This window comes from Sciurus carolinensis, chromosome 16 (genome assembly GCF_902686445.1).
Source record: "Sciurus carolinensis chromosome 16, mSciCar1.2, whole genome shotgun sequence".
Taxonomy (NCBI): domain Eukaryota; kingdom Metazoa; phylum Chordata; class Mammalia; order Rodentia; family Sciuridae; genus Sciurus; species Sciurus carolinensis.
This window is the reverse complement of record NC_062228.1, coordinates 67,512,043-67,538,538: the sequence shown is the minus strand read 5'-3', so window position 1 is coordinate 67,538,538 and position 26,496 is coordinate 67,512,043. Positions and strand designations below refer to the sequence as shown.

At 47.2% G+C, this 26,496-nt stretch overlaps 1 protein-coding gene, 1 non-coding gene and 1 pseudogene across 10 annotated transcripts; 2 read left to right on the top strand and 1 right to left on the bottom strand.

Annotated features, from left to right (window-relative positions):
• Positions 1-812: 812 nt before the first annotated feature.
• Znf550 (zinc finger protein 550) lies at positions 813-26,496 on the top strand. 9 transcript variants are annotated; one of them, XR_007105390.1, is made up of 7 exons: positions 813-934; positions 1,128-1,229; positions 2,116-2,242; positions 3,855-3,944; positions 6,916-8,510; positions 24,473-25,019; positions 25,461-26,496. XR_007105390.1 is itself a non-coding variant. In XM_047528246.1 (5 exons), exons 1-5 carry the CDS (start codon positions 923-925, stop codon positions 7,914-7,916), a joined length of 1,332 nt encoding a protein of 443 aa, XP_047384202.1. In that variant the 5' UTR covers positions 813-922; the 3' UTR covers positions 7,917-10,940. The 9 variants fall into 9 exon arrangements, 5 of the variants coding, with proteins under 5 accessions (XP_047384202.1, XP_047384204.1, XP_047384206.1 ...); XR_007105388.1 differs by having other exon boundaries at positions 6,916-10,716; positions 25,461-26,490; XR_007105387.1 differs by lacking the exon at positions 24,473-25,019 and having other exon boundaries at positions 25,461-26,487.
• LOC124967663 (U6 spliceosomal RNA) lies at positions 21,742-21,843 on the top strand. The gene has a single exon (XR_007105584.1). It is a non-coding gene; the product is annotated as a U6 spliceosomal RNA (small nuclear RNA).
• Positions 24,145-25,180, bottom strand: LOC124966258 (vomeronasal type-1 receptor 1-like; annotated as a pseudogene).

The following is a 26,496-nucleotide window of genomic DNA, read 5'->3' as shown; positions in this document are numbered from 1 at the left end:
TCCTGATGGCATATCCCCAAACCCACTAAATAGACTCCACGGTTTTGTTCCATGTGTGGTTGGAGAACAAAAACATAATATATTTTTTTATTTTTTAGCTACTGTTTGTGGGGGATGTTGTGGTGTCCAAATAATATGAACTTTTAAATGTTTATAATGTGATTTACCCACTTGTTCCATCGACAGCATCTGATGCCTGGTTTGGTGGCACATGCCTGTAATCCCAGTGACTCAGGAGACTGTGGGAGAGAAATAGTACAGTTGATGCCGGCCTCAGCAACTAAGTGAGGCCGTAAGCAACTGAGACCCTGTCTTAAAACTTAAAAAACAAAATAAAGAGGGCTGGGGATATGACTCAGTAGTAAAGTACCCCTGGGTATAATCCCCAATACCCGGAAAGAAAAGGAAAAAACAATACAGAAAACACAACCAGGAAATCTGGGTTTGACCACCCTTTTTAAAGTATTACTTTATTCTATATTTGATCTCATATGCAATCTCAACCATCCCCTTGTTTTAGCTTTTCTGTCACTAGACAGTAGTGCCGAATATCCTCTGCCGTCTGTGTGGGAGTCTCTCCGCCCAACTGGGAGCAGAAACGTCAGCCTATAAATCCAGCTTCCCACCGGCGCAAGGCTCAGAAGAGGGCGGGAGGAAAGGGTGGAGCCGAAACTCGGCGCATCCCCTTTAAGATTACCCAAGGCCCGGGCGCCCGGCCCCTGGGAACTACGCGTCAGAGGAACCGGAAGGGAGCCCCGCCCCGCCGGAAGCAGTACCGAACTACCCAGAAGGCAGCGAGCGCGAGGCTGGGGGCGGGGTTCCGGGTCGCGGGACGGCCTCCGCTCTGGCGCGACAGTGGGACGGGAGCGGTGGCCCCGAAACCTGGCGGAGCGGAGCCGCAGGAGCTGAGCCCTGCTGCCGGATGGCGGCGCGGGTGAGTGGCTGCGGCCTGGCCCGCGGCCCTGGCGACCCTCGCTGCGTCGTTCGCCCGGGGGTCCTGGCCTGAGGTGCGTCGCGCCAAGGCCGCCTGCGGGCGGGGCTGGCAGGGCTGTCCTTGCCGGGCACCGCGGGCCGGGGATGCAGCGGCCTCGGGACACCGCCCACCGCCGTCCGCCTGCCTCTTCTAGGGGCGCGCCTGGAGCAGATCCTCCCGCCGGCCTGGACTCCCGGTTCCTCGCGCGGAAAGTAGAAGTCTTAACTACTCCGTGGATCCGAGGCACCTAGAAAGGGTACAGACATACAGACTCAGCGAGGCTGTGCTCGGCGCAGAGCACGGCGCCGCGCCAGGACCAGGTGGAGGGTGGGTGTGTTCTCAGCACCGGGAGGTTCCGCGGTTCTGTTTCAGTTCTGGCCGAGCTGAGCTGCCCTACCACCTCCACCACTTGCCCATCTTCCGGCAACTTTGCGAAGTCTTTTGCCAGATGTTAAAATCCTGCTTCTGCTTCTCAAATGTGGGTCTGGGGGTGAGTCCAAAGCTGCCTTAGCCCCACCATGCTGGCAGTGACATGGAAGTGATGGAATTTATTGGGGTAGTGGGAAAATTAATAAAAGTGGCACAACACATCAAGTACTTACATAGGGTGCACATTCCACTTTCCCCGTTAGATCAGAACAACCTGGTAGCATAGAGGTGTTTGTTGTATTGACTTGGAAATTGAGGCTTAGAGAAAAAATAAGACATCCTCATTGGTCACACAGCTGGAAAATGTCAGATTTGAGGCCTGAGTCTGGTTCCAGAGCTGGGAACCTCTGTTTGCTTTATCAGTGTGTAAAGCTCTTAGCCCCGGCAGGCACACAGTGAGGACCAGTAGGACTCAACTCTGCAGCTGCTATTACTGGGGGAATTGTTATTACATTCCTGTTGTCCCAGAGCCCTTACTGTCTGCCTCCTACCATCCTCACAGGATTGCCCTTGTCTCATTTCCATTGCTTTCTCATGGGAAGCTTCTCTCTCAGCCACAATTGCATTATGTCCAAAGGCTACATCTACTTCCACCTTGAGCCCTGCCAGAGCTCAGCCCTCAGGAGGCCTTGGCATTCAGGCCTGGGTCTCTACCTTCACTCTGATCCTATCTACCAGCACAAAGCTAATGACTCTCCTGTTTGACTTTCCAGGTGTTGGTGACCTTCAAGGATGTGGCTGTGACCTTCACCCCAGAGGAGTGGGGGCAGCTGGACCTGGCCCAGAGGACCCTGTACCGGGAGGTGATGCTGGAGACCTCTGCAATCCTGGTCTCATTGGGTAATGACTCACTGCTCACCCCCTGGGACTCTAGCCTCCTTGATTCTCCACCGGGCAGGAAGGTCACAGGTGCTCCCCTGCTCGCTCCCCCATCCCTTGCAACTTTTGGGTCCATTTCCTCCTGCCCTAGTCTCCATGTGTCTGCATCAAGGATTGTTGGGATAGAAACATGAGTTTCTAAACACAAACACTCACCCCACTGCCTGGCACACTCTGTCCTTAGCCCAGGGTCCTCATTCCAAGAAAGCTGCCTGACCCAGTTGGGAGGAGTCAGCTGTGCCCACAGTTCTGTTGGCACAGTGGTGGATGACAAGGTGTCCTAAGGGTGGCTGTGAGTCAGACAGTCCTCAGGTGTCCTCTCTACACCTGCGTAGTCCTGGTCTCCTGAGGCTGGGCCTCAGTCCTCCATGGGTCCAGGAGATCTTACTTTATTTTGGATTGAGCTGAGCTATTAAATGCATTTGACTGTTTGTAACAAAATGGATCAAACCAGCTTCTCTTGGAGGATGATTTACCACCTCACTTATGTGATGCTGTGGCATGGCTGACTCCAGGCTGTGTGCACTGTGGTGCCCTCAGGGGTATCAGGGTCCCTGTTCTCTTTCTTGTGTGGTGGCCATCTCTATCCTGCATCAGACCAGGTCCTTGTAGGGATACAAGGTGCTGCAGCAAGCCCCTGCTTCAGCCCTCCCTTCCCACATTGGAATACAGGCGCTCTCTACCCTGAGGGCCCAGCTTAGGTGCCTGTGGGCCTCAGATTGCTAATGATCAGGGATGGCATTTGCCCATGTATTTCAGCCAGAGGTTTTCAGCTCTCTCTGGACCCCATGTTCTTCTGGGGGTGTGTCAGAAGTATTGCTGCCAGGCTTCACTCTGAAGTTTTGTTTCCGTTGGTTACCGTTTGGAGTTGGGCATTCCCAGCTGATTCTGAAGAGGATATATGAAAACCAATGGCAAGGTCAATTGGAAAATACCTTTGGGAGGCAAGGGCTCTGCTCAGCAGCACGGCTGTATGAGAGCAGGGTGAGCCGTGTGCAGCTGGACAGTGTTCACTGTTGTAGGTGGAGGCCCAGGGCAGTGGGCATTGTGTGGGTGGGCGGCAGTGCCCCCTTGAGCAGTGTAGCCCAGGGTTGGGGTTTGCACCTGTTGTCATCTTGGTTGTTATAAAATACTGAAGTGGCTTAAAGACAAGAATTTGTTTTCTCACAGTTATGGAGACCAAAATCTGAAATCAAGTTGCCAGTCACCTTGGTTCCTGCCAACAGCTCTTTTGAGTTGAAAAATGGCTGCCTTCTCATGTATCCTTACATGGCAGAAAGAGGTTCTCCTCATAGGTCACAGTCCTGTGAGCTCAGGGCCCACCCTCATGACCTCCTTTAACCTTAGTTACCTTCAGAAGACTTGGTCTCCAGCTGCAGTCATGCTAAGGGTGAGGGCTGCAGTGTGTCGTTTCGGGGAGCACGGTTCACTCCACAGCAGGACCCTTGGTTTTCAAAGCAGCATTCTGCTTACCTTGGTGCTACACTCAAGGTCTCCCCCCGTCGTGTCAGGAAGGTTGAGGTTTATTCTTCTCATCGGATCACCCTGTCCCACTTCCTTCTGCAACCAACAGGGCATCAGGTTCCAGAGATGCTCTACCTGCTGGAGCTCGGGCAGGAGCTGTGGGCAGTGAAGAGAGGCCTCTCCTGTAGCCCCTGTGCAGGTAGGCAGCCAAGAGCTGGCCAGGAGGGGTTGCAGGGACCACTGCCCCTGAGCTGCCGGGTAGAACATGTTGTGGCCTCCTGGGATCCTGCGCATCGGCAGGTGAGCTCTGCAGCACACAGTCGTTAAGAGATCCAGGTGCCTTCCAGTGTGACCTGGCAGCTTCAGCTTGCTCTGACGTTACCCAGCTGGGAGGGGAGGTGTGAGGAAAGGGAGAAGTAATGCTGGGGTACACCTGCCTCACTTGCACACTCTTGACTGTGCACTTGGCCACACCAGGGTATTCAGGCCACAAAATAGGTTTGATTTTGTATCCTCAGAGAAGAGTGAATGGGCTGGTTTGCACTACCTCAGGCTGTGCTAAAAAAAAAAAAAAAAAACCAGAGGGGGCAAGTGCTGGTGATGTGGCCCAGTGGCAGTGTGCTCGGCATTATGAGCCCGAGTTCTATACCCTGCACCATTCACAAGTTTTTTTTTTTTAAAAAAAGCCATAGTGAAAGTTACTTCTGTGTCATTGAACTGCTTGAGGATACAAGTGGGTAGTGCATGGCACTGCTGAGAAAAGGACCTCCCTCCCTTGGTGGTACTGTCCACACTGTACTACATCCCTCTCTTCCTCCTTCACCCGTCCATCCATCTTCCTATTTGTCCATCAGACACAAAAGCAGCCCTTGAAACCATCGTTCTTTCTTCCTTTCTTGCCCTGAAAAATACTGGGGTGGCATTTGGCCTTTTCTGCCCACATCTGTGCTGAAGAAAGTAGCTGGAGCCAGCCACCTGGTGGATTGGCATCAGCACCAAGTTGTGGTCTCCCTGGTTGTGGTTCAGAGGCCTTCCTCTCCCCCATCTCAATCTCAAAGTCACCCCAAGCCCATCATGACCCTCAACATCATGCCCATCCCTCTCCCCCCTGCTGTGAGGAGGTCCTGACACCCAGACAGGCCCCACCTCCTCACTGCAGATCCAACACCATCCTGCATCATCCACATTCCCCTCCGTCTCCTTTGTCAGCTGCATGGTCAGCACCCAGCCCGTGTCTCATGGCCTTTTGCCTGGTGGTGGAGAGGCTGCTATGGTCACCACATCTGCTCTGCCTTGACCATCTCTTTCCTACTCTGCTCCTACAGCTGCTCAGGTTCAGATCTGCACCACTTCCCCAGCAGATGGTGTCTCAGCACATCCCCTTTCGTGTTAGAAGTAAGTTAATGCTTATATTTCCCACTCTTGACCTTTTCAGGATTCATCTGTGCGCTCTCACCTCATTCCCTGTCCTCCATGCTACATCAGACCTGTGTTCTCAAGAACTCGCTTCCCACCTCGCTGTCTGCTGCTTCTGTGTCTCCCTCCTCCTCCATGTCCTCTTTGGGGACTCACCTTCCTTCCTGCCTCCCACTGGGCCTTAGTCTTCCTCCTCTGTTCACTAGGTTGCTTACAGATGGAGGAAATGAACACAAGACACTTCTTCATCCTTTAAAATGTGTTGTCCATCAGGGAAAAAATGTGATTCTACATACAAAACCATGGTCCTTCAAAGAGTTGGCTCATTTGGGGGATATATGTATACACTTGGCTTCCATATTTTTTGTTTGAAATTTCTTCAGTTTTTAAAAATCTGTTGTAGCCAATGACGAGCACAGGTCTTAAGGGTTCAGTTTTAGTTTTCCTGTGCACGTAGACTGGCATGCTCCCTCCTGGCTGGAGAGCTCGATCCCTTGCTGTGCCTCGTAGGCTCCTGTTGCTCCTCCCATCAGCAGCTCCCCCTGTGGATTAGTTCTGAGTGGCTGTGAATGGAAATTAAAACTTTTATTCTCATCTTCACCTTTGTGATCAGTGTTGACCCTGTGTGCGTGACACTACAAGCATCAGAGGGAGTTCTGCTGACCTGTGTGAAGTTAACCTTGTCAGGACCTTGTGGAGAATGTGGCCACAAATACCCTTTTTCATAATATTCAGTGGATGCAGTGCTCCCTTTGCCTTCGTATATACCCAGGAGAGGAGTAACTGAGTCCTGAGGTCTGTGCTGGCTTAAGCTGAACTGCCAAGTCTCCCTGGAACTGCTGCACTCTTCGTGTTTCTGTGGGGAGTTATAGAGGGACCATCGCACCGGGTCCTCCTGAACATGGTACCAGCCACTTCACTCCTCGGGCACAGTGCTTGGGTTCCTCAGACCACAACAAGGATGCTGCTCATCCTGCCAGTGCACCAAGAGCCCACACAGTTCAGCATCCAGAGTATGCTGAGTGCTCTGTTGCCTTTCCTCTTCGTCCCTCAGGGCCACCTGAGGCTGGTACCTCTGACCTCTAGGGGAGGACGTCCGTCTGGGTGGAGACCCGTCAGCCCACTGCAGGGGCAGGTCTGAACACAGCACCCTTCCCCATGCTATGATTGTGGCTGGCACAACAGGAGTGTTACTGTCCCTGTCATTTTTATCATTTGTTCTCATGTGTCCTCTGTCCAATCTGGGCTCTTCATTCCTTCTAATGCTGGCCTCTCCTTTTTTTTTTTTTTTAATGTCTTTATTTATTTATTAATTACATGGTGCTGAGAATCGAACCCAGTGCCTAACACATGGACCACTGAGCCACAACTCCAGCCCCTGGCCTCTCCTTCTGTGTTGGCTTCCCAAGGCACCTGCTGCCCACTTCTCTGAGTCTTCCCAGTCTTGTCAGGTGCCACTCTCCTGTTCAGTCATGACACCAAGACATCAAGTCGTGGACCAAATGTGCCCCAGACTGCATCAGGACCCTGCCTTCCCTTCCCTCCCTGAGCAGGTAAGAGGGGTCTCCACTCAGACCCTCTGTCCCTGGCCTATTCTGCCCTGCAGGCTTCCCTTCAATGATCTCACAGGTACAAAGACACGTGGAGAACAATCGGAGACCTGGGTTGTGGAGCTGTGAAGAGCGGCGTTTGTGCCATCGGGTTCTCACTTTCCCACTCACGCTGGTCTTTTTCCTCCTCTGCTGTTTCACCAGGCATCTCCCCTTTGTGTACCCAGTTCCCCTCCGTTGGCAGAGCACAGTTGCAGACCAGAGTGTCAGCTGCTCGTCTGCCAGTCTTGGAGGAAACCTTGCTCCAGGAAGGCCGGACTCGGGGACCTCCAAGGGACTCCAGATTAGGGCACCCCTGGGATCCAGAAGGGCTCTTGGAACTGCAGAAAGATCAAGCGCAGCCAGGGAAGGACTCTCCTGAAGACCTAGAGGGCGGCTTGCACCCCAGGGCATCCCACGAACACACGTCTGCACACGTCCTCCACGGGGGAGCCTCTCAGCAGCTGGGGAGGGAAGCCTCCCTTGACGCCGGGTCAAAGCTGCACCAATGCACGCAGTGCGGGAAGGGCTTCACCAGGAAGTGGTACCTGGCTCGACACCAGCGGGTGCACACGGGGCTGAAGCCCTACGAATGCAGCGCTTGTGGAAAGGCTTTCGGTCACAGCTCGACCCTCATTCGCCACTACTTCATCCACACCGGGGAGAAGCCATACACCTGCGCGGAGTGTGGGAAGGCCTTCAAGCGCAGGGCCTACCTGGCGCAGCACCGCCCCGTCCACACCGGTGAGAGGCCCTACGAGTGCACTCGGTGTCAGCGGGCCTTCGCCCACCGCTCCACCTTCATTCGCCATAGCAGGACCCACACGGGGGAGAGACCCTTTGAGTGCAGAGAGTGTGAGCGGGCCTTCAGCAGCAAGGCGTACCTGGTCCAGCACTTCATCGTGCACACCGGGGAGAAGCCCTACGCGTGCGCACAGTGCGGCAAGGCCTTCCGCTGCAGCTCGGAGCTCTCGCAGCACCGTCGGGTGCACACCGGGGAGAGGCCCTACGAGTGTGCACAGTGCGGCAAGGCCTTCCACCGCAGCGTGTACCTGGCGCAGCATGCGGTCGTCCACTCCAGGGAGCTGCCCCACAGGTGCCTCGAGTGCGGGAAGGCCTTCAAGCGCAGGTCACACCTCCTACAGCACCAGCGGGTCCACTCCTGAGAGACGCAGGGGCCCAGTCAGGAGCCCTGGTGCAGGGCCTCCTGCCTTTCATAGTGGACCCACAAGGCAGCGAAAACCCCTCCAGTGGCAAGGGGGTGGGAAGCTGCTCCTGGTTCTTTGGCCAGCACTTGCTTAACTAAACATGTGAGCGGTGGCCCTGGAGAGAAGCCCCCCTTGTTAGAGATGCCAACCAAAGAGAAGCGGGGAAGGTCTTCACCAGAGGCTGGACCCTGGGACCTCATGCTCAGGTTGACCCAAACCAGAAGGAACATATTGCCATCCTGGAGTTCTTCGTGAGGAATTGCCCCTGACCATGTAATGGTCACTGTGAGGAGACTCGTGGCAGAGCATCACTTGCTTGTGCTGTGAAGTCATGCTGGAGTCAGACTTGCTTTGGGATTAGCTCTGTGAACCTATTAAAGGCTTCAGTCTCAAGCCTCCATGTTTAACCCCAGGAAGATGTCTTAGTATGGTTCAAAAATGAAGCTGGATACAATGGCCCACACCTGTGATCCCAGCTACTTGGGAGGCCGAGGCAGGAGGATGCAAGTTTGAGGCCAGCCTTAGCAACGTAGACCCTGTCTCAAAGTAAAAGTAAGTAAGTAAATAAATAAAAAGGACTGGGACACAGCTCAGTGGTGGAGCACTTGCCTAGCATGCCCAAGGCCCTGGGTTCCAGCCCCAGCACTGAAAAAAGAAAAAAGAAAAAAAAAGAACAAATAGGAGCAGGTGGGAACAGGGTGAGAGAGGAAAAGCGAGTGTCATCATAGCCTCCTTCAGACTCCCTGCCAGGCCTCTCAGAGTTTTCTTCAGTTTTCTTCTCAGTACAGGAATGTTTAGAGGTTTAGGCTCTGCACTTTGCTTTCTATACTGTTCACAGCCGTCCTGTGGCAGGGGAGCTGTGTGGTAAGGGCAGCCCTTCATTCACTGGAAACCCTTGTTCCAGCCCCTACTGGTGACTGGTTCTTTGTGATAGGAAGGTTTGAGTTGTGGATAGCCACAGTATGATGTCCACCACCAAAGACTGTGAGGCCTTGGCTCTTAAAAACAAGCTCCTTATCCATGTGGTTTTAACTCGCTGGTTTTCTGTATTTTCTGGGTGGCAGGATGGTCACCTTGCACCTGTTCAGCCGTACTCTTCCCACTGCTGTTTCTGGGACTTTTCAGCCCTGTGCAGGGGGTGGGTACTTGCCAGGCCACCCAGCAGTTGTCTAGAGGTTGAATCGTAGCTAAAACACAGCTAAGGCACTTCACAGTGCATCCAGGAGAGTACACCTGTAGAGGGGACTTGTCCTGTTGTACATGCTCAGAGAAGTTTGCCGCAGGATAACATGCCTGGTGTTTTAGCAGGTGAGCTAGGACATTTCCCACAGGTTTTCCTGGGTTCCACAGTTAACCACCAAGCATGACAACCTGAAACCACTCCTGTGGTACTTTCTTTGAGTTAGTTTTCAAGCTACATGAGACAATCAGTGTTAGATTATTAAGTGTGTTGTATGAAAAGCACAAGGTCTTCATGTCCTCCCTTGAGCCTCTCAGCCTTTTCAGAGGCACATCAGTGCTTCACGTTTCCATAGCGGGCACATTCTTTCACGTGGTGCTGTATGCACATGTTCGGTGAATTAACAGCTGTTTCTGTTTTTGGGGCTGTTGCATCACTTTCTGTTCTTTGGGGAAGAGAGTTGATGCTGGCAGACCACAGCTCCCCCTTCGCTCTAGGAGGCTGTAGGTGTTGTGCCATGTCTGTGCATGCACTGAGCTTCTGGGTTCAAGCAAGTTGTGGAAAGCCCTCTAAAAACATCTTGGTGCTTGAGGAAGGGTCTTTGCGGGCCTGGGGACGTGGCGTCAGTTTGCCCCTAAACAGGAGTGATGTGTTTCCCTGGATGAAGAAAACCCTGGAGTTTGTTCTCTCACATTCCAACTCTCCATAGACTCTTCCTGTGTGTTCAGCACACAGACCTCCCATAAGCTTGCTGTGGTGAGGGCAGGAGGCTCAGAAGACATTATCTTGCATCACAGCCACTCACTGGTGGGTCCCCAGAGAAGCATCCCCATGTGACTGCATCACGGATCCTGCCCCTGAGTAGGGAAGGAGCTTACTGTCTAGTGTAGGAAACACATGATAAAAACAGTTCCCAAAAGTTAGCCTGATCTTGTTTTATTAGCTATTTTTAACTCAGCAAAAATTTTAAGGCCTGCTTTCCAGAGCATTCAGTTCTGCATCTAGCTAAAATACATTTTCATGCTTATAATTCAATCTTTTTATTGTGTTGCATTAATGGACAGGTCAGGTCACAAATGCTGCTCTTGCAGAGCAGTCAGTGGGAAGAGAGGGGTGGGAGAGGCACCACCAGTGACCATCCTCCGGGCAGCCATCCTGACTGCTCTCCAGTTGGTAGACTCCACAAAGAGAGGCAGAGGAGGAACCAGCCTAGCAAGCCTGCAGAGACACACTGGAAATGGTACTGTTCGTGGGTGAAGGAGAAAGTGCTCGAAGGCTCCTCCTGCAGCTAGCCGCTGGCCCCTGGGTGTGAGGTGCAAAGAGGGTTGGGGCTGTCAGTGTTCTTCCCTGGAGACTGACCATGTGGACTTCATGTTGAAAATTTTAAGAAATCACTGAGGAGCACGGCGTGTCATGGAGCTGGAACAGTGAAGGAAGGCTGCAGAGCGGTGGGAGTGGTGTGGAGGATGCAGCCAGAGCATCAGGCCTTCATCACACTCTCCAGGTTCTTCTCTCAGTTTTGTACATTCTGGACATTTTCCATTACATAGCAGCTTCTCAAAACTTCTCCATCATTTTGTGAGATTGTTTCATTGATCTGATATTTTTTTGTTTTAGTTTAAGATAATATCTGTTGAACTCTTTGTAATTCATTTTAAAAAAAATCTTTTATTCCTAAAACACTACTTACAGTTGTCTTGCCATCAGGAACCCCAGATTAATTCTGTCTCCAGAAAAGCCAGGAGAAGATAAAAACTGCCTAATATATAGATTCTTCTAATCTAAACCAGTATTTAAATGTCTTATTTATTCAATTGTGCTTTTTTAAAAACCACCAAAGAATCAAGACCATTGTAAAATACTAGCAACAGACTGCTGATATCCAAGCATGTCCATATCTGACCCCCAGAACCTGTGAATGTGTTTATACCTGCAAAAGGGACTTTCAGAAATGTTCAGGTCTTAAGATCTTGGACTGGGGGATTGTCCAGAACATTCTGAATGGGTAGGTGTGCTCATAGAGGTGTGTTGGGAGATGAGAAAAGAGAATCTGCACTGTGGTGTGAAGATGAGGAGGAGCTGGGCATGGTGGTACTAATCTGTAATCCCAGCAGTTTAGGAGGCTGAGGCAGGAGGATCACAAGTTTGAGACCAACCCTCAGCAACTTAGTGAGGCACTAAGCAATTTATTAAGACCCCATCTCAAAAAAATTAAAGGGCTGGGAGTGTGGCTGAGTGTTTAAGTGCCCCTGGGTTCAATCCCCAGTACCATAAAAAAAAAAAAAAAAAAAAAAAAGATGGAGGAGGGGACACCAGCGAAGGCATTTGGGAAGCTCCAGGAGCTGGGAAAAGTGGCGGCATGGTTTCTCTGCAGAAACCTTTCTTCTGTAGAAGAGTAGAAGAATGAAAAATCTGGTGCAGGGCATGGTTTTTCTGTTCAGGGCTTGGATGGAATAGAAGCTGGGAGGCCTGGCCTCCTGTAACCTCCTCTAGTGGATTCCATTGCTTTAAACAAATATACATGATATTTCCTTCCTTTTTCAATGTTAAGTTTGCTAACACCTAAGTCCACTAGAAAAACATGGCTGCAGAGTCGTCTTCTGATGTGGGCCTCTTGCTCTGGAGGGTCCAACCAGAGGGAAGAGTGGGGGTGAGGTGCATCTGTCTCCCACCTGTGGGGAGAATGGCCACAGGCAGACCCTCTGGGTGGACATTTGACTTTGGTTCTGTGGGTGCAGCTGTGGCTCACTGCTTAGGCCAGGTCCCCAAGTGGGTGTGGAAGGGTCAAGCAAGTGTGGGTGTTGGTCACCTCCAGCACAGGTCAGGTGCTACTGTTGGTTTAAGCAGCCTTGCACACCGAGAGCCAGCACAGCCCTGTTAGCTCCGCTCTCGGACCAGGGAGACCCGACCACAGCACCGTACGGTGGTAAACTGGTGGTGTTTTAAGCCACTAAATTTTTGTGCAGGAGCAACAGAAATCTATTACACCTCCCAATATTTAAATGTGGAAAATGTATAATAAAATTCATTCAAACACACAGAATTGGCCTGTATTAGATGAGAACTGAGCATTTCTAAGTGTGTTACAATATTTATAAGCATTTTCAATCATGGATGCAGATGCAGAAATCCAAACTAAAATAATCAGAAACAATTAAACCCAGTAGCTTTTTAGGCTCGGAAGAATGTTCTGTCCAGCGGAACCGGCGCGGAGAAAGGAGACACCACCAATCTTTAGTTGACCAGATTTATTGCGTCCTCCTGTTTTTCTGCCTCCTTTGTTCTGCTACTATCTCCCTTCTTCTTCCCTCTCCCTCTCTCCTCCCCCAGGCTCCTAGCTTATCAGCCAATTATAGCAAAGCTTTCTCTCACACAGGAGAGCATGCAGAGTAATGTCAGCATAGCACTATATGAATCACGAGCTGTCCACGCGCGGCATGATATTAGATAGCCAATCCTTGAGCCTGGCATCAACATGTCATAAGTCTCCAAGGAACTAGTAGGCAAGCAACCTTTATGGGTACTTCCTTATTTTGGTACCCAGTGCCCTTTGGCTCATTGCCAGGCACCATCTTGTCCAAGACGGCCCTCAACAGCTCCCCCTTTTTGTTAGAAAAGGACAGTGACTGTGCCTGTCTTAGGTGCCAGAGTCAGACTTTATCCTTACCCGTCATTGGGAGTCAAAGAGCTGTTGGCATGCTTTGATCCCTGTCTTAGGTTGGTATAAAGTCCACCCTGTGCTTACCTGTCATTGACTACCAGTCCTGTAATTGGGAGAGCCAATCTGAGGATCAGAGCCTTGGTCCATGGCCATAAGGGCTTGCTGCACCACTAAGGCTTGCTGTCTTTGATGACTTCTTAGAGACAACAGATATCTGAGCAGCAATAATAACAGCAAGAACAACAATCCCATCATAGCAAAACTTTCCATCCATTGTTGCCAAATTGTAACGCTGACTGTAAGAAACTAATGGCTTCTGGCATACCCGGGACCTTGACCTGAGTACTATTTACCACAAATATAGAATTTCTCAATACGGTAGTCAAATTAGTAAACTCTTTAGTCCATGTCCCATTAAGCATGCTACCAAGCTGTTTGGACAGATTGGCAGCAGCAGTAACATTAGAATAGGGTATCAGGTAATGCATAGTGCTTGGGCGTGCACTAGACAGCCCATCTGTGTGGTAACAGTCAACATGTCCACTTGTTCTTGTAGTAAGTTCACTCTTTGGTTAGAATCAGGATTCCTGTGGCGAGATGCACATTGATGTTTTCCTGCGCTGTCAATGCTTCGGCAGTGGCTTGTGACAGATTGTTGAGCGGTGAGTAGTAGGAATAGCAGTTCCTAGGGCAAGTCCAGCAGCAGTGGCAGCAGCTACAGTAACCGCCACAGCAACAGTGATGGCTATAATGGTTGAGATACCAAAATCTCTTTTTGCTTTCACGGGTAGGAAATTCCACTCACCATGTATTAAGGTCACTGGGACTGGAATGAATTTTGGAATCCCGGCAATCACAGCCAGAGGAAATATTGAAGCATCCCAACAACTAGACACATAATACTCTTAACACATAACACATAACACTCTTAACACATAACACAGTTAAGGACCTCAGTATCATTATCATTGTTATTAGTAATGTTAATATCAAACTTAGAACTCTTAGAATGAACACAAACGGAGACGTGACACATACGGGAGTAGGGGGGAAAACCTGATAAAAGGAAGAGTAATTGGCCTTGCACCCTGTATAACTATAAACAGGTGTATTACTTCCCTTTATATAGGTTTGCTTTAGACTGTACCTTTAATGAATGAGAGAGAGATTGCCTCCCTCTATCATGGCAGTTTCTGAGGTGGCTAACCAGAGGAAGCAAAGACTACCTCTTAACTTGAAGTTTAGACTAGTAATAAGTGACTACAGTGGAACCAGCTGGTAGGTAAGGAATACCTAGAAGTTCTGTACTAGGAAATAATTGAGGGAAAATTTGTGTGCCATGAGTGATATATCCCCAAAAGATTTAGGAAGAGCTAACAACAGCAGGCTTACCACCACCACCATCATTTTGTGTTTCGGTGCCATTTTCTTTCTTATGGATAGTTCTTACCAAGCGCCCAGGACACAGATAGGTTGTTGTTGGTCCTGAGGAAAAACACAAACAGATCCTCTCCCCCAAATTACTATTGGGTCAGGTCCTTTCCAGGACCCAGTCAAGATGTCTTTCCACATTGCTTGTGGATGGCCACCAGAATTTTCACTAAAATGTCTATCAGCCGCAGTACAGCCCATAGCATCCAAAGTTAAAAAGTTGAGGATGAATAAAGCAAGGTTAAGTTAAAAAGTTGAGGATGAATAAAGCAAGGTTAAGTCTGTTCTTGGGAGGGGCTAATGCCCCTATTCCCCCTTTTTGTTTAGTTAAGCAGACTTTCAAATGTTTGATTAGCCCTTTCCACAATAGCTTGCCCTTGTGGATTGTAGGGCAATCCTATAGAATGATAGATATTAAACTTTGAGCAAAACTGTTGAAATGAAGAAGGAGTATATGCAGGCCCATTATCTGTTTTAAATGATTTTGGCCTTCCCATAGCAGCAAAGGCTTGAAGGCAATGACTGATTACATCTTTTGTCTTTTCCCCTGTATGGGTGGTAGCAAATATATATCCTGAGTAGGTATCTACAGTTATAAGTACAAATCTTAAAGTACCAAATTCAGGGATATGGGTGACATCCATCTGCCATAGATGATTTGGAAGGAGTCCTCTAGGATTGACTCCAAAATGAGGAACAGATAAATGAGGCACACAGGCAGGACACTGTTTTACTATATTTCTGGCTTGCTCTTTTGTAATGTTATATTTTATTTTGAGAATAGTAGCATAGACATGAAAATCTTTATGGAAATTAATTGATTTTTGTACAATGTTAAACACATGAGGATCTCGAGTAGCTGAGTCTGCAGTAGAATTTCCTTGAGCTAAAGGACCAGGTAAGCCTGAATGTGCTCTGATATGGCCTTTATATAAAGGTTCTTTGCAAGCCCACAGAAGAGTTTATGCTTGATGAAAGCATTGTTGTAAGGTAGATATAATTGCTTCTAGTTCAGTTTTTTGAGCAGACTTATGAGAAGTAATAATAGTCTGTATTATGTCAGAAACTACTGTAGCTGTGCCGGAGGAGGAGCCATCTGTAAAGATTGTATTTGCTGCTGGGATAGGTTGAGCCTTAACAACCTGAGGGAAAATAACAGGATATTTTTTGAAGAAACTGACAATAGGTGAACTTGGCAAGTGATTATCAAAGGTGGTCATGGTGGAACAATAAATTGCCCAATTTTCATTACTGTTAACTAGTATTTCAATCTGTTTTGCCGAGAACGGGACAATAACTGTCTGAGGATGAACTCCAAAAACTCGAAGGGCTGTCTTAAGTCCTAATGTAACTAGATTTGCTACCATCACAGGATATGGGGAAACAACATATTTGGGGGATACTGGCAAATGGATCCATATCAGGGGTCCAGTTTGCCATACCAGACCTGTAGGAGTATATTCAGAATCTAACACTATGAGGCTAAAAGGCAAGGATAGATCAACTCTATCACTATGAGCATTTTCTAAAGCTTATTTTACTAACCTTAAGGCTTTTCTATCTTCAGGAGTTAAAATTCTGGGGGATGTAGGGTCTGAATATCCTTGGAGAATATCAAACAGAGGCTTAAGTTGACCAGTGGTGATTCCCAAATTTGGTATTACCCAATTTATATCACCTAATAATTTTTGGAAATCATATAGAGTCTTAAGCTTTCCTGTGGCTAATTTAATTTTTTGTGGCCTAACATAGGTATCTAATAGTTGATGTCCTAGAAAGGTAATAGGGCTGCGGGTTTGCACCTTTTCTGGGGCCACATGTAATCCCCATTTTTTTTTTTTATGACAAAATGGGTGTATACCAAGGGGAAGTGGAAGGAATGATATGATTTTCCTTCAATTGTTGATTAACTATTTCCTGGGCCGCCTCTATTTTTTCTTTAGAAAGGGGCCACTGGGGGACCCAGATAGGATTATTGGATTTCCATGTTATCTTTAATGGTTCAGTGGCCCCTCCAGAAAACCCAGCCCTTTAGTCCCTGTTTGTCCTTTGGCTTGAATGGGGCAGGTCATACCTTGTAGATTTTTGCCTAGTCCTTTTCCAGGGATATAACCTTGTCCCACCATGACTGGTAAAACGGTTGGGTTTAGACAGGAAATATTTTGTTCAACTGAGGAAGAAATGACAACATCCATCTGTGTTAAAATGTCTCTTCCCCAAAGAGTGACAGTTAGGTGAACTAATACATAAGGTTGGAATGTCCCCCTTTTCCCATCAGGGTCCTCCCAAGATAACACAGCTGAACTTTGTAATGGGGTTTGAGCAAATCCAAATCCCCGTAAGGTAGTACTGAATGCTGTAACAGGCCATGATTAGTTCCAGTCCTCTGTCTTATAATAGAGATGTCAGCACCTGTGTCTATTAGACCCTCTATGGGAGTACCATTAACTTTCAATTTAAGTATGGGTCTATTTTTTGTTGATTGTGCCCAAAAGATACCCGATCCTGCAGATCCAAACCCATTGTCTCCTCCAGTCCTTTGTGAACTGGGAAAAGTGCCAGGCAATATCAATATTTGGGCTATTTTGTCTCCTGGAGAAACAACAGATACCCCTTGAGGGGAGGATAACATAATCTTTGTTTCCCCAGTATAATCAGAATCAATGACTCCTGGAAATACTTGTAATCCTGACAGAGTTGTGGAACTCCGCCCCAACAATAATCCTACTGTGCCCTCAGGGAGTGGTCCATGTATGCCTGTGGGGACCACTTGTACTCCCATCTCTGGGGTTAGAACAAGTCGGGCGGAGGCACAGAGGTCCAATCTCCTGCTCCCTGATGTTCCTCGGGACAACGAGGAGATAGTCGGAAAGGATTGTGAGTGGGGATCTGGACTATGGGATTCTGAAAGGCCCCGTATATTTGAGGGCCCTGGGTTGGGCCCCCCTGGCCATTTTTTGACTGGGTAGGAAGAGGATTTCTCTCTATGTCAAATTTTGATGTACAAAATCTCGCCCAGTGCCTTCCTTTCCGGCACCGGGGACATAGACCTGGGGCAGGTTGATTTGTCCCTTGCTGTTCTCTAGTCTTAGGTGTTCCCCTGGGCTTTAACCCTGTGGGTCCTTCAGGGCAGTCTCTTCTGAAGTGCCCTTCTTGCCCACACTTAAAGCATATTATTCCTTTAGCTCTTGATTGCCCCTGATTTGGCCCATGAAGAGCAGCAGCTATTACTTATCCTGTAATGACTGCATCATTGATATCCTTGCAGACCTTTATATATGTACTTAAACCTTTATTTTTCCATGGTCTTATAGCTTCTTTACACCATCTATTTGCTTGCTCATAAGCTAATTGTTTTATTAAGGGCATAGCTTGTTCTGAATCCCCAAACACTCTAGCAACCGTTTGGATTAGTCTATCAACAAAATCTGCAAATGGTTCATTACTCCCCTGAATCACCTTAGACAACTGTTCCTGTAAATCTCCTGACCCTTGAATTAACTTCCAGGCTTTAGTGGCAGCAGCAGCAATTTGTGCATACACCCCAGGATCGTAAATAATCTGCTGTTGAATACCTTCATAGTTTCCTTCTCCTGTTAGCATTTCTATATTTCTTTGGGGAAAGTCTGCGGCAGCATTATGCCGTGCCGTTTCTAATGAGGCTTCCTGCCATGCAGTTTTCCACACTAAGTACTGCCCCCCTGATAGCACAGCTTTACATAGCCTTTTCCAATCTTCCGGCACTAGATTCAGCCCCACTACTGATTCCAACATGCTAATTGTAAATGGGGCCTGTGGACCGTATGTAGCCACTGCCTCCTTAAAATTTTTTACTGTTTTGAAATCCAGAGGTTGGTGGAATCTTTGTCTATTTTGGTCCTCTAGTACAGGGAAGAATTGTGAGACTGCTGAGGTTTCCTTAAGGGGGGTTTCTTCTCCCCACAGTGAAAAACCCATCTGATTTATAGCATGAGATTACTCCTCCCAAGGATACTTTGGAGGATATAGGGGGCAGGCTGCTTGAGGGGGAGTGACTGCCTCCAGGAAGGGATTGGTATTCCTTCCCGATATAACTAATGGGGGCGACCGTGTCCTTGATGCTCTTTCTAATTCCTCCCCAGTAAGCCCCTCCTCCTCTTCTTCCTCTTCAGGAGAAGTTACACTTTGTTGTTTCTTTATCTTTTCCAGACACATATTTCCTTTTTTTAACTAAAGTTATTATTTTACCTTTTTTAGATGTTAGACATTTCTTAATGAGCTGCCACATGGGAAAAGTACCTCTAGGTAATGGGGATTGCTTTTCTGCTTTAATAAGATCCTCTTTATCATGTTCCCATTGTGGAATATTTAGGACTCCCTCTTCCAAAAACCAAGGACTAACCTTGGCCAGTGTAGTTACATATACTGTTATAGTAGATTGTTTTATGGCAGTTCCATTAGCCTTAAGTACATCTTGTATGATTCCTATCATTTGACTTCTAGACACTTGTGACCCCATCCTGGAGTTACGAGACCTCCCTTTACCGGGGCTGTGCAGACTCCCTTCACTGGGGTTATGTGGCCTCCCTTTACCGGGGTTATACTGACTCCCTTTACCGGGGTTATGTGGCCTCCCTTTACCGGGGTGATACTGACTCCCTTCACCAGGGTTATGTGGCCTCCCTTTACCGGGGTTATGTGGCCTCCCTTTACCGGGGTGTTACAGACTCCCTTCACCGGGGTTATGTGGCCTCCCTTTACCGGGGCTATGCTGCAGTTTTCCTATAGCTTACCTAAAGTTACTTAGTTTTCCTATAGCTTACCTAAAGTTACTTAGTTTTCCTATAGCTTACCTTAAGTTACTTATGTGGGAGGACGCAGAAGGAGGAAGAAGCTCCCCGTCCGGGCCACCACTTGTTCCGTCCAGCGGAACCAGCGCGGAGAAAGGAGACACCACCAATCTTTAGTTGACCAGATTTATTGCGTCCTCCCTGTTTTTCTGTCTCCTTTGTTCTGCTACTATCTCCCTTCTTCTTCCCTCTCTCTCTCTCCTCCCCCAGGCTCCTAGCTTATCATCCAATTATAGCAAAGCTTTCTCTCACACAGGAGAGCATGCAGAGGAATGTCAGCATAGCACTATATGAATCACAAGCTGTCCACACGCGGCATGATATTAGATAGCCAATCCTTGAGCCTGGCATCAACACGTCATAAGTCTCCAAGGAACTAGTAGGCAAGCAACCTTTATGGGTACTTCCTTATTTTGGTATCCAGTGCCCTTTGGCTCATTGCCAGGCACCATCTTCTCTAAGACAGCCCTCAACAGAAGAACTTTTCCTTCAGAAATGAAGTAAATGCTCAATATTTGATGGTGAAATATGGGGACATTTCCAACCTGATTAGGAGCAAGACAGCCACAGCAGACACCACCACATTGGTCCACTAGATTCTCCCTGGTTCAGTCCAGCATAATTTAAGATGTTCTGTGTTCATGCTCAAAAACCAACATGGTGGTTTACTTGAGAAGTGCTACATGACCACATAAATATTAGACTTGTCAGGATACAGAAAAGTGCTAGACAGATCATCATAAATAACAGATTCCCTGGGTAGGAAAGATGCTGTTTTAAAAAACAAAGATCTAGCAGGGCTAGCGTGTGCCTCTCAATCTGTCTGACAGTGGGAGACGAGTTCTGAGACTCACAGGCAATAACCACAGTTTCAACTGAGCACATGAGTTTTGTGTAGAAGTGGGGGGATCTAAAATGCTTCCTGCTCCCAGAAAGGGAAAAGTGAACTTGTCCCTCACAGAGGGCCTCAAAGTGGCTGGAGGGGCAGGAGGGAGATGAGAGATTTAACCCTGGGTGGACAGGGAATGAGAACAAGGCATTTAAGAATCTAGCTGCAGATTTAAAAATCCAGTGTAGCTCAGTGGTAGAGTGCTTTGCCCAGTGTTCATGTATATCTTGAGAAATTGAAAGCCACTATTTAATTTCTCTTACAGTCTTTTAAGAGTATTTATTTTTGCATCATATTTGAGTGTCTCTACATGGGAGAGGAAAGGACTTGTTTCTCTCTCTGGCCAGGAGTGCTATTCTCTTGTAACAAATGCAGAAATCAAAGATCCCCTTTCATAAGGTATGTTCCCCAGGAAAGACGCAAGGTCACACACCAGGCACCTGGTACCCGGTTCAGTGTCTTACATTCCAACTCATCTGCAGCCTGAAGCCTCAGAGTGGATGCTGTGAGGCTCAGGCAAATGGGGGGATGACAGGGAGGCATGTGTGCATTGTCCCTTGCAGGCAGAGGTGAACAGGAGGTGTGGGTGGTCCCACACAGGTGGATGAGGATTGCAACCTGCCTGTTTCCCGAGCAACTAACTTCCCATGTCTGTAAATATACTTTGTGTCCAAGCCCAGAAAGCATTAATATGTTACAGAGGACATGTGTGCTGGAATTCCTGGGATGACAAGAAATTTCCCTGTGGTAACTACACTTACCCAGTTGTCATTTGCTGCTGGAACAGTGGGTGCAGGTAGCCCTCTGGTGCAGAAGGGGCTCCTGGACCTGAGGCGCAAGTTTGGGACTCCATGGCTGTGTTTCCTTCTGGAGCCATAGTTGCAGGGGCAGGGTCTCCCCAGGAGTTAAGATTAAAACCTGTGGAGTGTGGATATCACTGAAAGCTACTAACAAGGGGCATGTTGTTATTAAAAGCTAGCTCAGGAAGCAGCTCTGGAAGCATCTGTAATGTGAAGTGAAACCATGTTTGTGGTGAAAACCGAGCAGTAAGAATGAAGCCAACACATGGCTGTGAGGAACTTGGCGGCCCTCTGAGTTTCAGCTCCAAAATATGACTCGAATTCATATTGAAACCACCAAGGAATACCTGCCAGAGGTAGCAGGCACCAAGGGCAATTAGAAAGGGCCAAGCAAATTAAGCATTGGCGTGCATGGGGGGAGGGAAGGAAACATGGAGACCAGGATGGCGTTTCCAAATGTCTTTGAAACAAATGGAAGAGCAACAGCAGACCTGTGGTGGAATAGCCACTGGTCCCAATTTGGACGCAGGGAATGGAAAATGTTTTTCTTCGGCGTTCTCCTTATTCCTTGGGCTTGCACAGGAGACTGTGCTAGACTGGATTGGGTTTCCTCTCTCCTCCTCAGGTCCCCTGAGGCCCAGAAATCATCACCAGGCAGCTCTTCAGGAAAGATCAAGGGGCACTCAGCCCACCCTGAGGATGCTTCTGCAGGTGTAGCTGCTGGCACCCGCAGTTCTGGCAGAGCAGAGACCTTCCCCTGGTTGTGTCCCCTTCCTTCATTCCTGGGGCCAATAGTTCAGAGGCTCACAAAAGGCTCTTGGAAGAGCAAGGGCACCATAACAAAGAAGCACTCTTTCCCAGGTCTGAAGGTGGAAGCCAAATCAGGTGTGAACATGGTCGGCTCTGTGGAGACCTCTCTCCTTGGTTTGTAGATGGCACCTTCCTTGTGTCTTCTCTGTATCGTAATCTTTTCTTATAAAGATACCAATTAGTGCTTGCTTTGGCAGCATATATTAAATTGGAATGATAAAGGAAAGATTAGCATGGCCCCTGTGCAAAGATTACACACAAATTTGTGAAGCATTCCATATTTTTTTTAAAAAAAGACACCAGTTAGATTGAATTAGGGTCCACCCATTTCACCTCAATTTTACTTTACCTTTTTAAAGGTCTATCTCTAAATGTAGCCACATACTGAGATCCTTTAGGTTAAAATTTCCACATATGTATTTTGAGACAACAAAATTCCTCAAATTATGAGACATGGAACAGTGGAAGAATGGGGGAGCCTCTTCCCAGCTTCAGGTGAGCTAGGAGCTCTGGGGGCAGAGAGCCCTGGGAGGTGCCTGGTGAGCAGCCCAAAGGTGGGAACCAATCTTGGAAGCTCTTGCCTTCTGGCCATGGCAGGAAGTGACTTTTGCTTCCTGCAGTAAAAAGAAGAGGGGATTCAGGGCAGAGTTGGGGATGGCTCCTGGGTGACCCAACTGCTCAACTTAGGAAGCAATCTCCTGAGCTGGACCTCAGTGAGGTGGGTAACCAAGAAAGCCTTGTGGTGGCCACATGCACTGCAATATGGATGTGACCAGGGCAGTTGATTCCAGGGTCTGAGGTGACATCTATGGTCAGGCTACAATTTGCCCATTAAATGGTATAGGGAGGGCAAAGACCAAATGAACAAAAACACCGTGGGCTGTGGAACTGCTCCAGATGCAGGCATGAATGATGACATGTCAAGGCCACTGTGAGCTCCTAGAACTCCGATGGCTGCAGATCCACCTGCAGGAGATGTCACACTGTTGACATGCAGCCCTCAGGGTGGCCCTCGAAATACTCATGGAAAATACCACTGCAAACCAAGGAACCAAGAGCAGTGGAATCTGGAAAGAGCACACACTTGAAGGAACTCTGAGTAAGCTGGGGATGTAGCTCAGTTGGTGCAAGCTTGTCTAGCATGCACAAAGCCCTGGGTTCAATTCCCAGCACCACCACAAAAACAAGGAACTCGGAGTAAGAATTAAAGACAGGAAAATAGTTCAACATCAATATCCCTTCAGACTAATATTTAATATACTTTAAAAATGCAAAATATCCTTGACTATTGGTTTTTAATGTGGTGTGAATTAAAGTAATGTGAAGGAAAGGCTGAGTCACAGACTACATTTTTAATGAATGCTGTAAATATTTATGGAGTATGTGGAATTATTTTCTAAGAAAGAAAAGACATACAAGGAAGTAACAAATTTGGAATCAAAAACAATTAAAAAGTTCATAAAGGTATAAATAACCACACTTGGCAATGTGAGATTCAGAATATAATTACAGGGCTGGAGGGGTAGCTCAGTTGGTAGAGTGCTTGCCTTGCATGCACAAGGCCCTGGGTTTGATCCCCAGCACCACAAAAAAAAAAAAAAAAAAAAAAAAAAAAAAAAAAAAAGAAAAGAAAAGAAAAGAAAAAGAATATAATTACAGAGCTTATGCAGAAAAAGGAATTTGCACAAAATATGTGGAATTTCTTAGATATTAACATTAAAGAAAAATCCCAAAGTAGGCTTTATTTACTACAAGGAAACACTTGAATCTTTTAAAACTCAGCTTTTTTCATTCAAAAATTGTTATTTAGGTGAAAACAAAATATATTTTGTGAATATTAGACTCAATACTAAACATTACAAATTGATAATGTATTTTCCTTTTGGATTAAGATTCATCTATAAAAATTAAAGTATGAAAATAAAATTATTAAGCAGGTAAAATTTGAATTAAATACTTCGTAAATAATTTAAAACAAAAACATTTCCCCTGAAGTTTGGACCCTTCGCTGGCCTGTCATTTTCTTCAATCAGAAGTTCATATTTCTTGGCCTGTCCTAAGAGCTCACCCACAACTTTCCATCACCTGCCTGGCTCTGTTCTTACTCTGCTGCTCTCCCATTTCTGTACACTCTGAACAGAAGCAATTTCTCCCAGCCATGAGGAGCTGCATGTCTTCTTAACACAGTGTTTTTCTGGGTGGATTTCTGTCAAAAAGAGGAAGACCCCGTTATGCTTAAGTGATACATTTCTAAACTCAAAATGCCTCCAAGAATCTTCATAACACCCAATTAGGGGTAGATTTCCCTTAATTGTCTACACTTTGGAATTTCCTTCTAGTACACTCTGATATTTCCTTGAATATCTGCATTGAGCCCAACACAGACTGAGTAATCTTTCTGCAATTGAATATATAATGTTCAGTTTTTAGTTTAGTTTTTAGTTTAGTTTTCAGTTCTCTTAGAAAATTCACATGGAAGGGATGTTGATGTCTTTATGTGTCCTGATTTCACACATTCCTACCATGGGATAGTTAATGAAATGTTATCAAAGATTGAAATAACTGCATGTGAGGAGGAAAATGAACTCACAGTGCTTGGACTATATTAAAAAAAAAAACAATGTCTTTGCTCATAGTAACAGCATAACTGAGAGACACGGGTGTCACTGACGAGGAGCACAAGGGGGCTGAGTGCTGAGAAACATGAGGCCACCAGGACAGAGCTGCTCACAACCCAGTGGCCTCTGTTTGCAGCTAGAGTCACCCACATGGTCAAAACAGTGTAGACTGAATAAAAGGAAATGAAGGAGCTCACCAGGATCAGGATGGTGCATGTAGTTCTGGCCTTGTGGGAAGGTCTGGGGTAGAGGATGTGACTGTGAATGTGCTGAACTTGCTGCTTGTGCCTGTGCAGAACAAGGATCATGGAGCCACTGGCCCAGGCCATGAGGACCAGACTCATCTACTCAGGAGGAAAATATAAGTTGAATATAATGAGCTGTGTTCCCCTGGCATTGACCAGGAACAGTGTCCATAATTGTTTTTCAGAGTAAAGATTTTGCTATTCAATTGGCCATTCACTAATACAGCAACATGAATTTATCAAGAGCTGCAGGATCCAGCAAATGAAATTGCAGAAGCTGATGAACTTTGGGATTGAATTTTGAGCATGACCTACCAAGATGTGGGTTGAGCTTAATGGCCTGGAAGCCATTGAGGAGGCAGAGAGTGCTGAAGGACACCCCTGTGGACACTCTGTGAAAACAGAAGACAACTTTACATCAAGCATCATCCAGGAAATATATTGTTTGAGGGATCCTTTGGAGAATAGGACCAAGCAGTTGGCTATGGCCAATTGACTGAGACTTAAGTCTATGGGTCTCACCTTGTTTCCAGTGAGCAAGGAGAAGCTGTAGAAACAAAGGAGGGGGGAATTTCCAAGGATCCCAACTCCAGTCTGAGTGAGGAAGTGTGGGAAGCCATCCTTATTTAGCAGAATTAGACTAGATTGAGCCATAGGATGGAGAGGCCTGGCTTCTAGAATCTGCTGGGAAGCATGTGGCCCTGCGTGGGAGTGGTTCCCTGTCTCCTTCTGGAATTTTCCTCCTAAGAGAATGGCTCCCTTAACTCCACCCTATTCTGTCCATCACAGAAGCTCCTCCCAGTCCTTGCCACATTTACCTGTATATTATAAATAAAAAAAGAGTTGGGCTACTCCATGTAGTAAGAGGCCAGAGTTGGTATGGCCAAACCTGTCATTCCCCCTCTCATTTAAAAAGAGTATTGGCTCTTGTTTATTGAATAGATAAGTTTTTTGAGTAATAGATAAAAAAATAAAAAATAAAAAAAATAAAACCACCAGCATCCTCCTCCTGAAGTTAACCCTTTTCTCATCCTTGCAGGACATGGCAGAGAGGACCCCCACAAGGAAGATAAATCCCAATTCCAAATTTCCAGCATCCATTTTTATATCAGCATCTAGAGGGTGTTGATTTTGACAGAAGTCAGAGGAATCAGTGAGAAAGAAGCAGAATGTCTCACACAGTGCTTTTCTGTGTCTTCACTCACACATCCTTACTTTAAGTGGGCATAGACTCTGCATGCTTATTTGTGCAGAGGTGACTCACTGAAGAACTGCAGTGGAAATCACTTGGGCTCTGCTTGCAAGGGGAGAAGGACTGAGAGCATGAGGTGGCCACAGACCTCTGCAGTGGCTGAGGGGAGTGGAGCTCTCTGCACAGATCCATCAGTGTGGGCTCAGAATCCTTCCACCATGACTGAGGAGTCAGGAAAGGGTTTGGGCATAGCAAATGTTGTTTGCTGGTGGATGTTTTGCAAGAGAGACCAGATGAATGCTTACAACTGCACTCAGCTGAAATGTCATGTTGGGGTATAAAATGCATATGAGGAGAGAACTCAGACATTACAGGCCATCCCAGTTCACCAAGTGGTATGGTCTAAAGCCATTCACATCTGTGTTACCAGCTCCTGTCTGGTTTTAGGTGGGCTCTGTCACCACTTCACATGAGCTCACAAACTACAGCCCTTTCAACACCCACTGCCAAAAGCAAATGAGACTTTCAATGGTAGTTTTTAGGTGTTTCTCCAATATGAAACATGTGAAACTATGTTACAGTATTTAGTAGACTTCTCTCTACTTTAAAATAAATTCACTGATGAAATTCCGCAGTTTCCCAGTAAACCCTGTGGTTTGTTTGTGGAAGTTTCGCCTACTTCTGAGGTTTCAGGATGCATAGCATGACTGGCTTTATGGTATTTCCTTTGGGGTAGATTCTTAAGTGAACAACCATAGTCCTCACTTACTAAATATGCTGTTCTAGGGCAAGTAGAGGAGTACACTTATAGGGGCAGAAATCTGATAAGATGGTAGGACAAGAATGAAATTTTATAGAATTTCCTTGTGTGGTAGTTTTAGCT

Bases quoted from the DNA above. Each gene is read 5' to 3' on its own strand.
- Znf550 (XM_047528246.1), top strand. The intron at 2,243-3,854 runs GTAATGACTCAC...TGCAACCAACAG, and splicing joins TGCAATCCTGGTCTCATTGG to GGCATCAGGTTCCAGAGATG. The intron at 3,945-6,915 runs GTAGGCAGCCAA...CTGTTTCACCAG, and splicing joins CTCCTGTAGCCCCTGTGCAG to GCATCTCCCCTTTGTGTACC.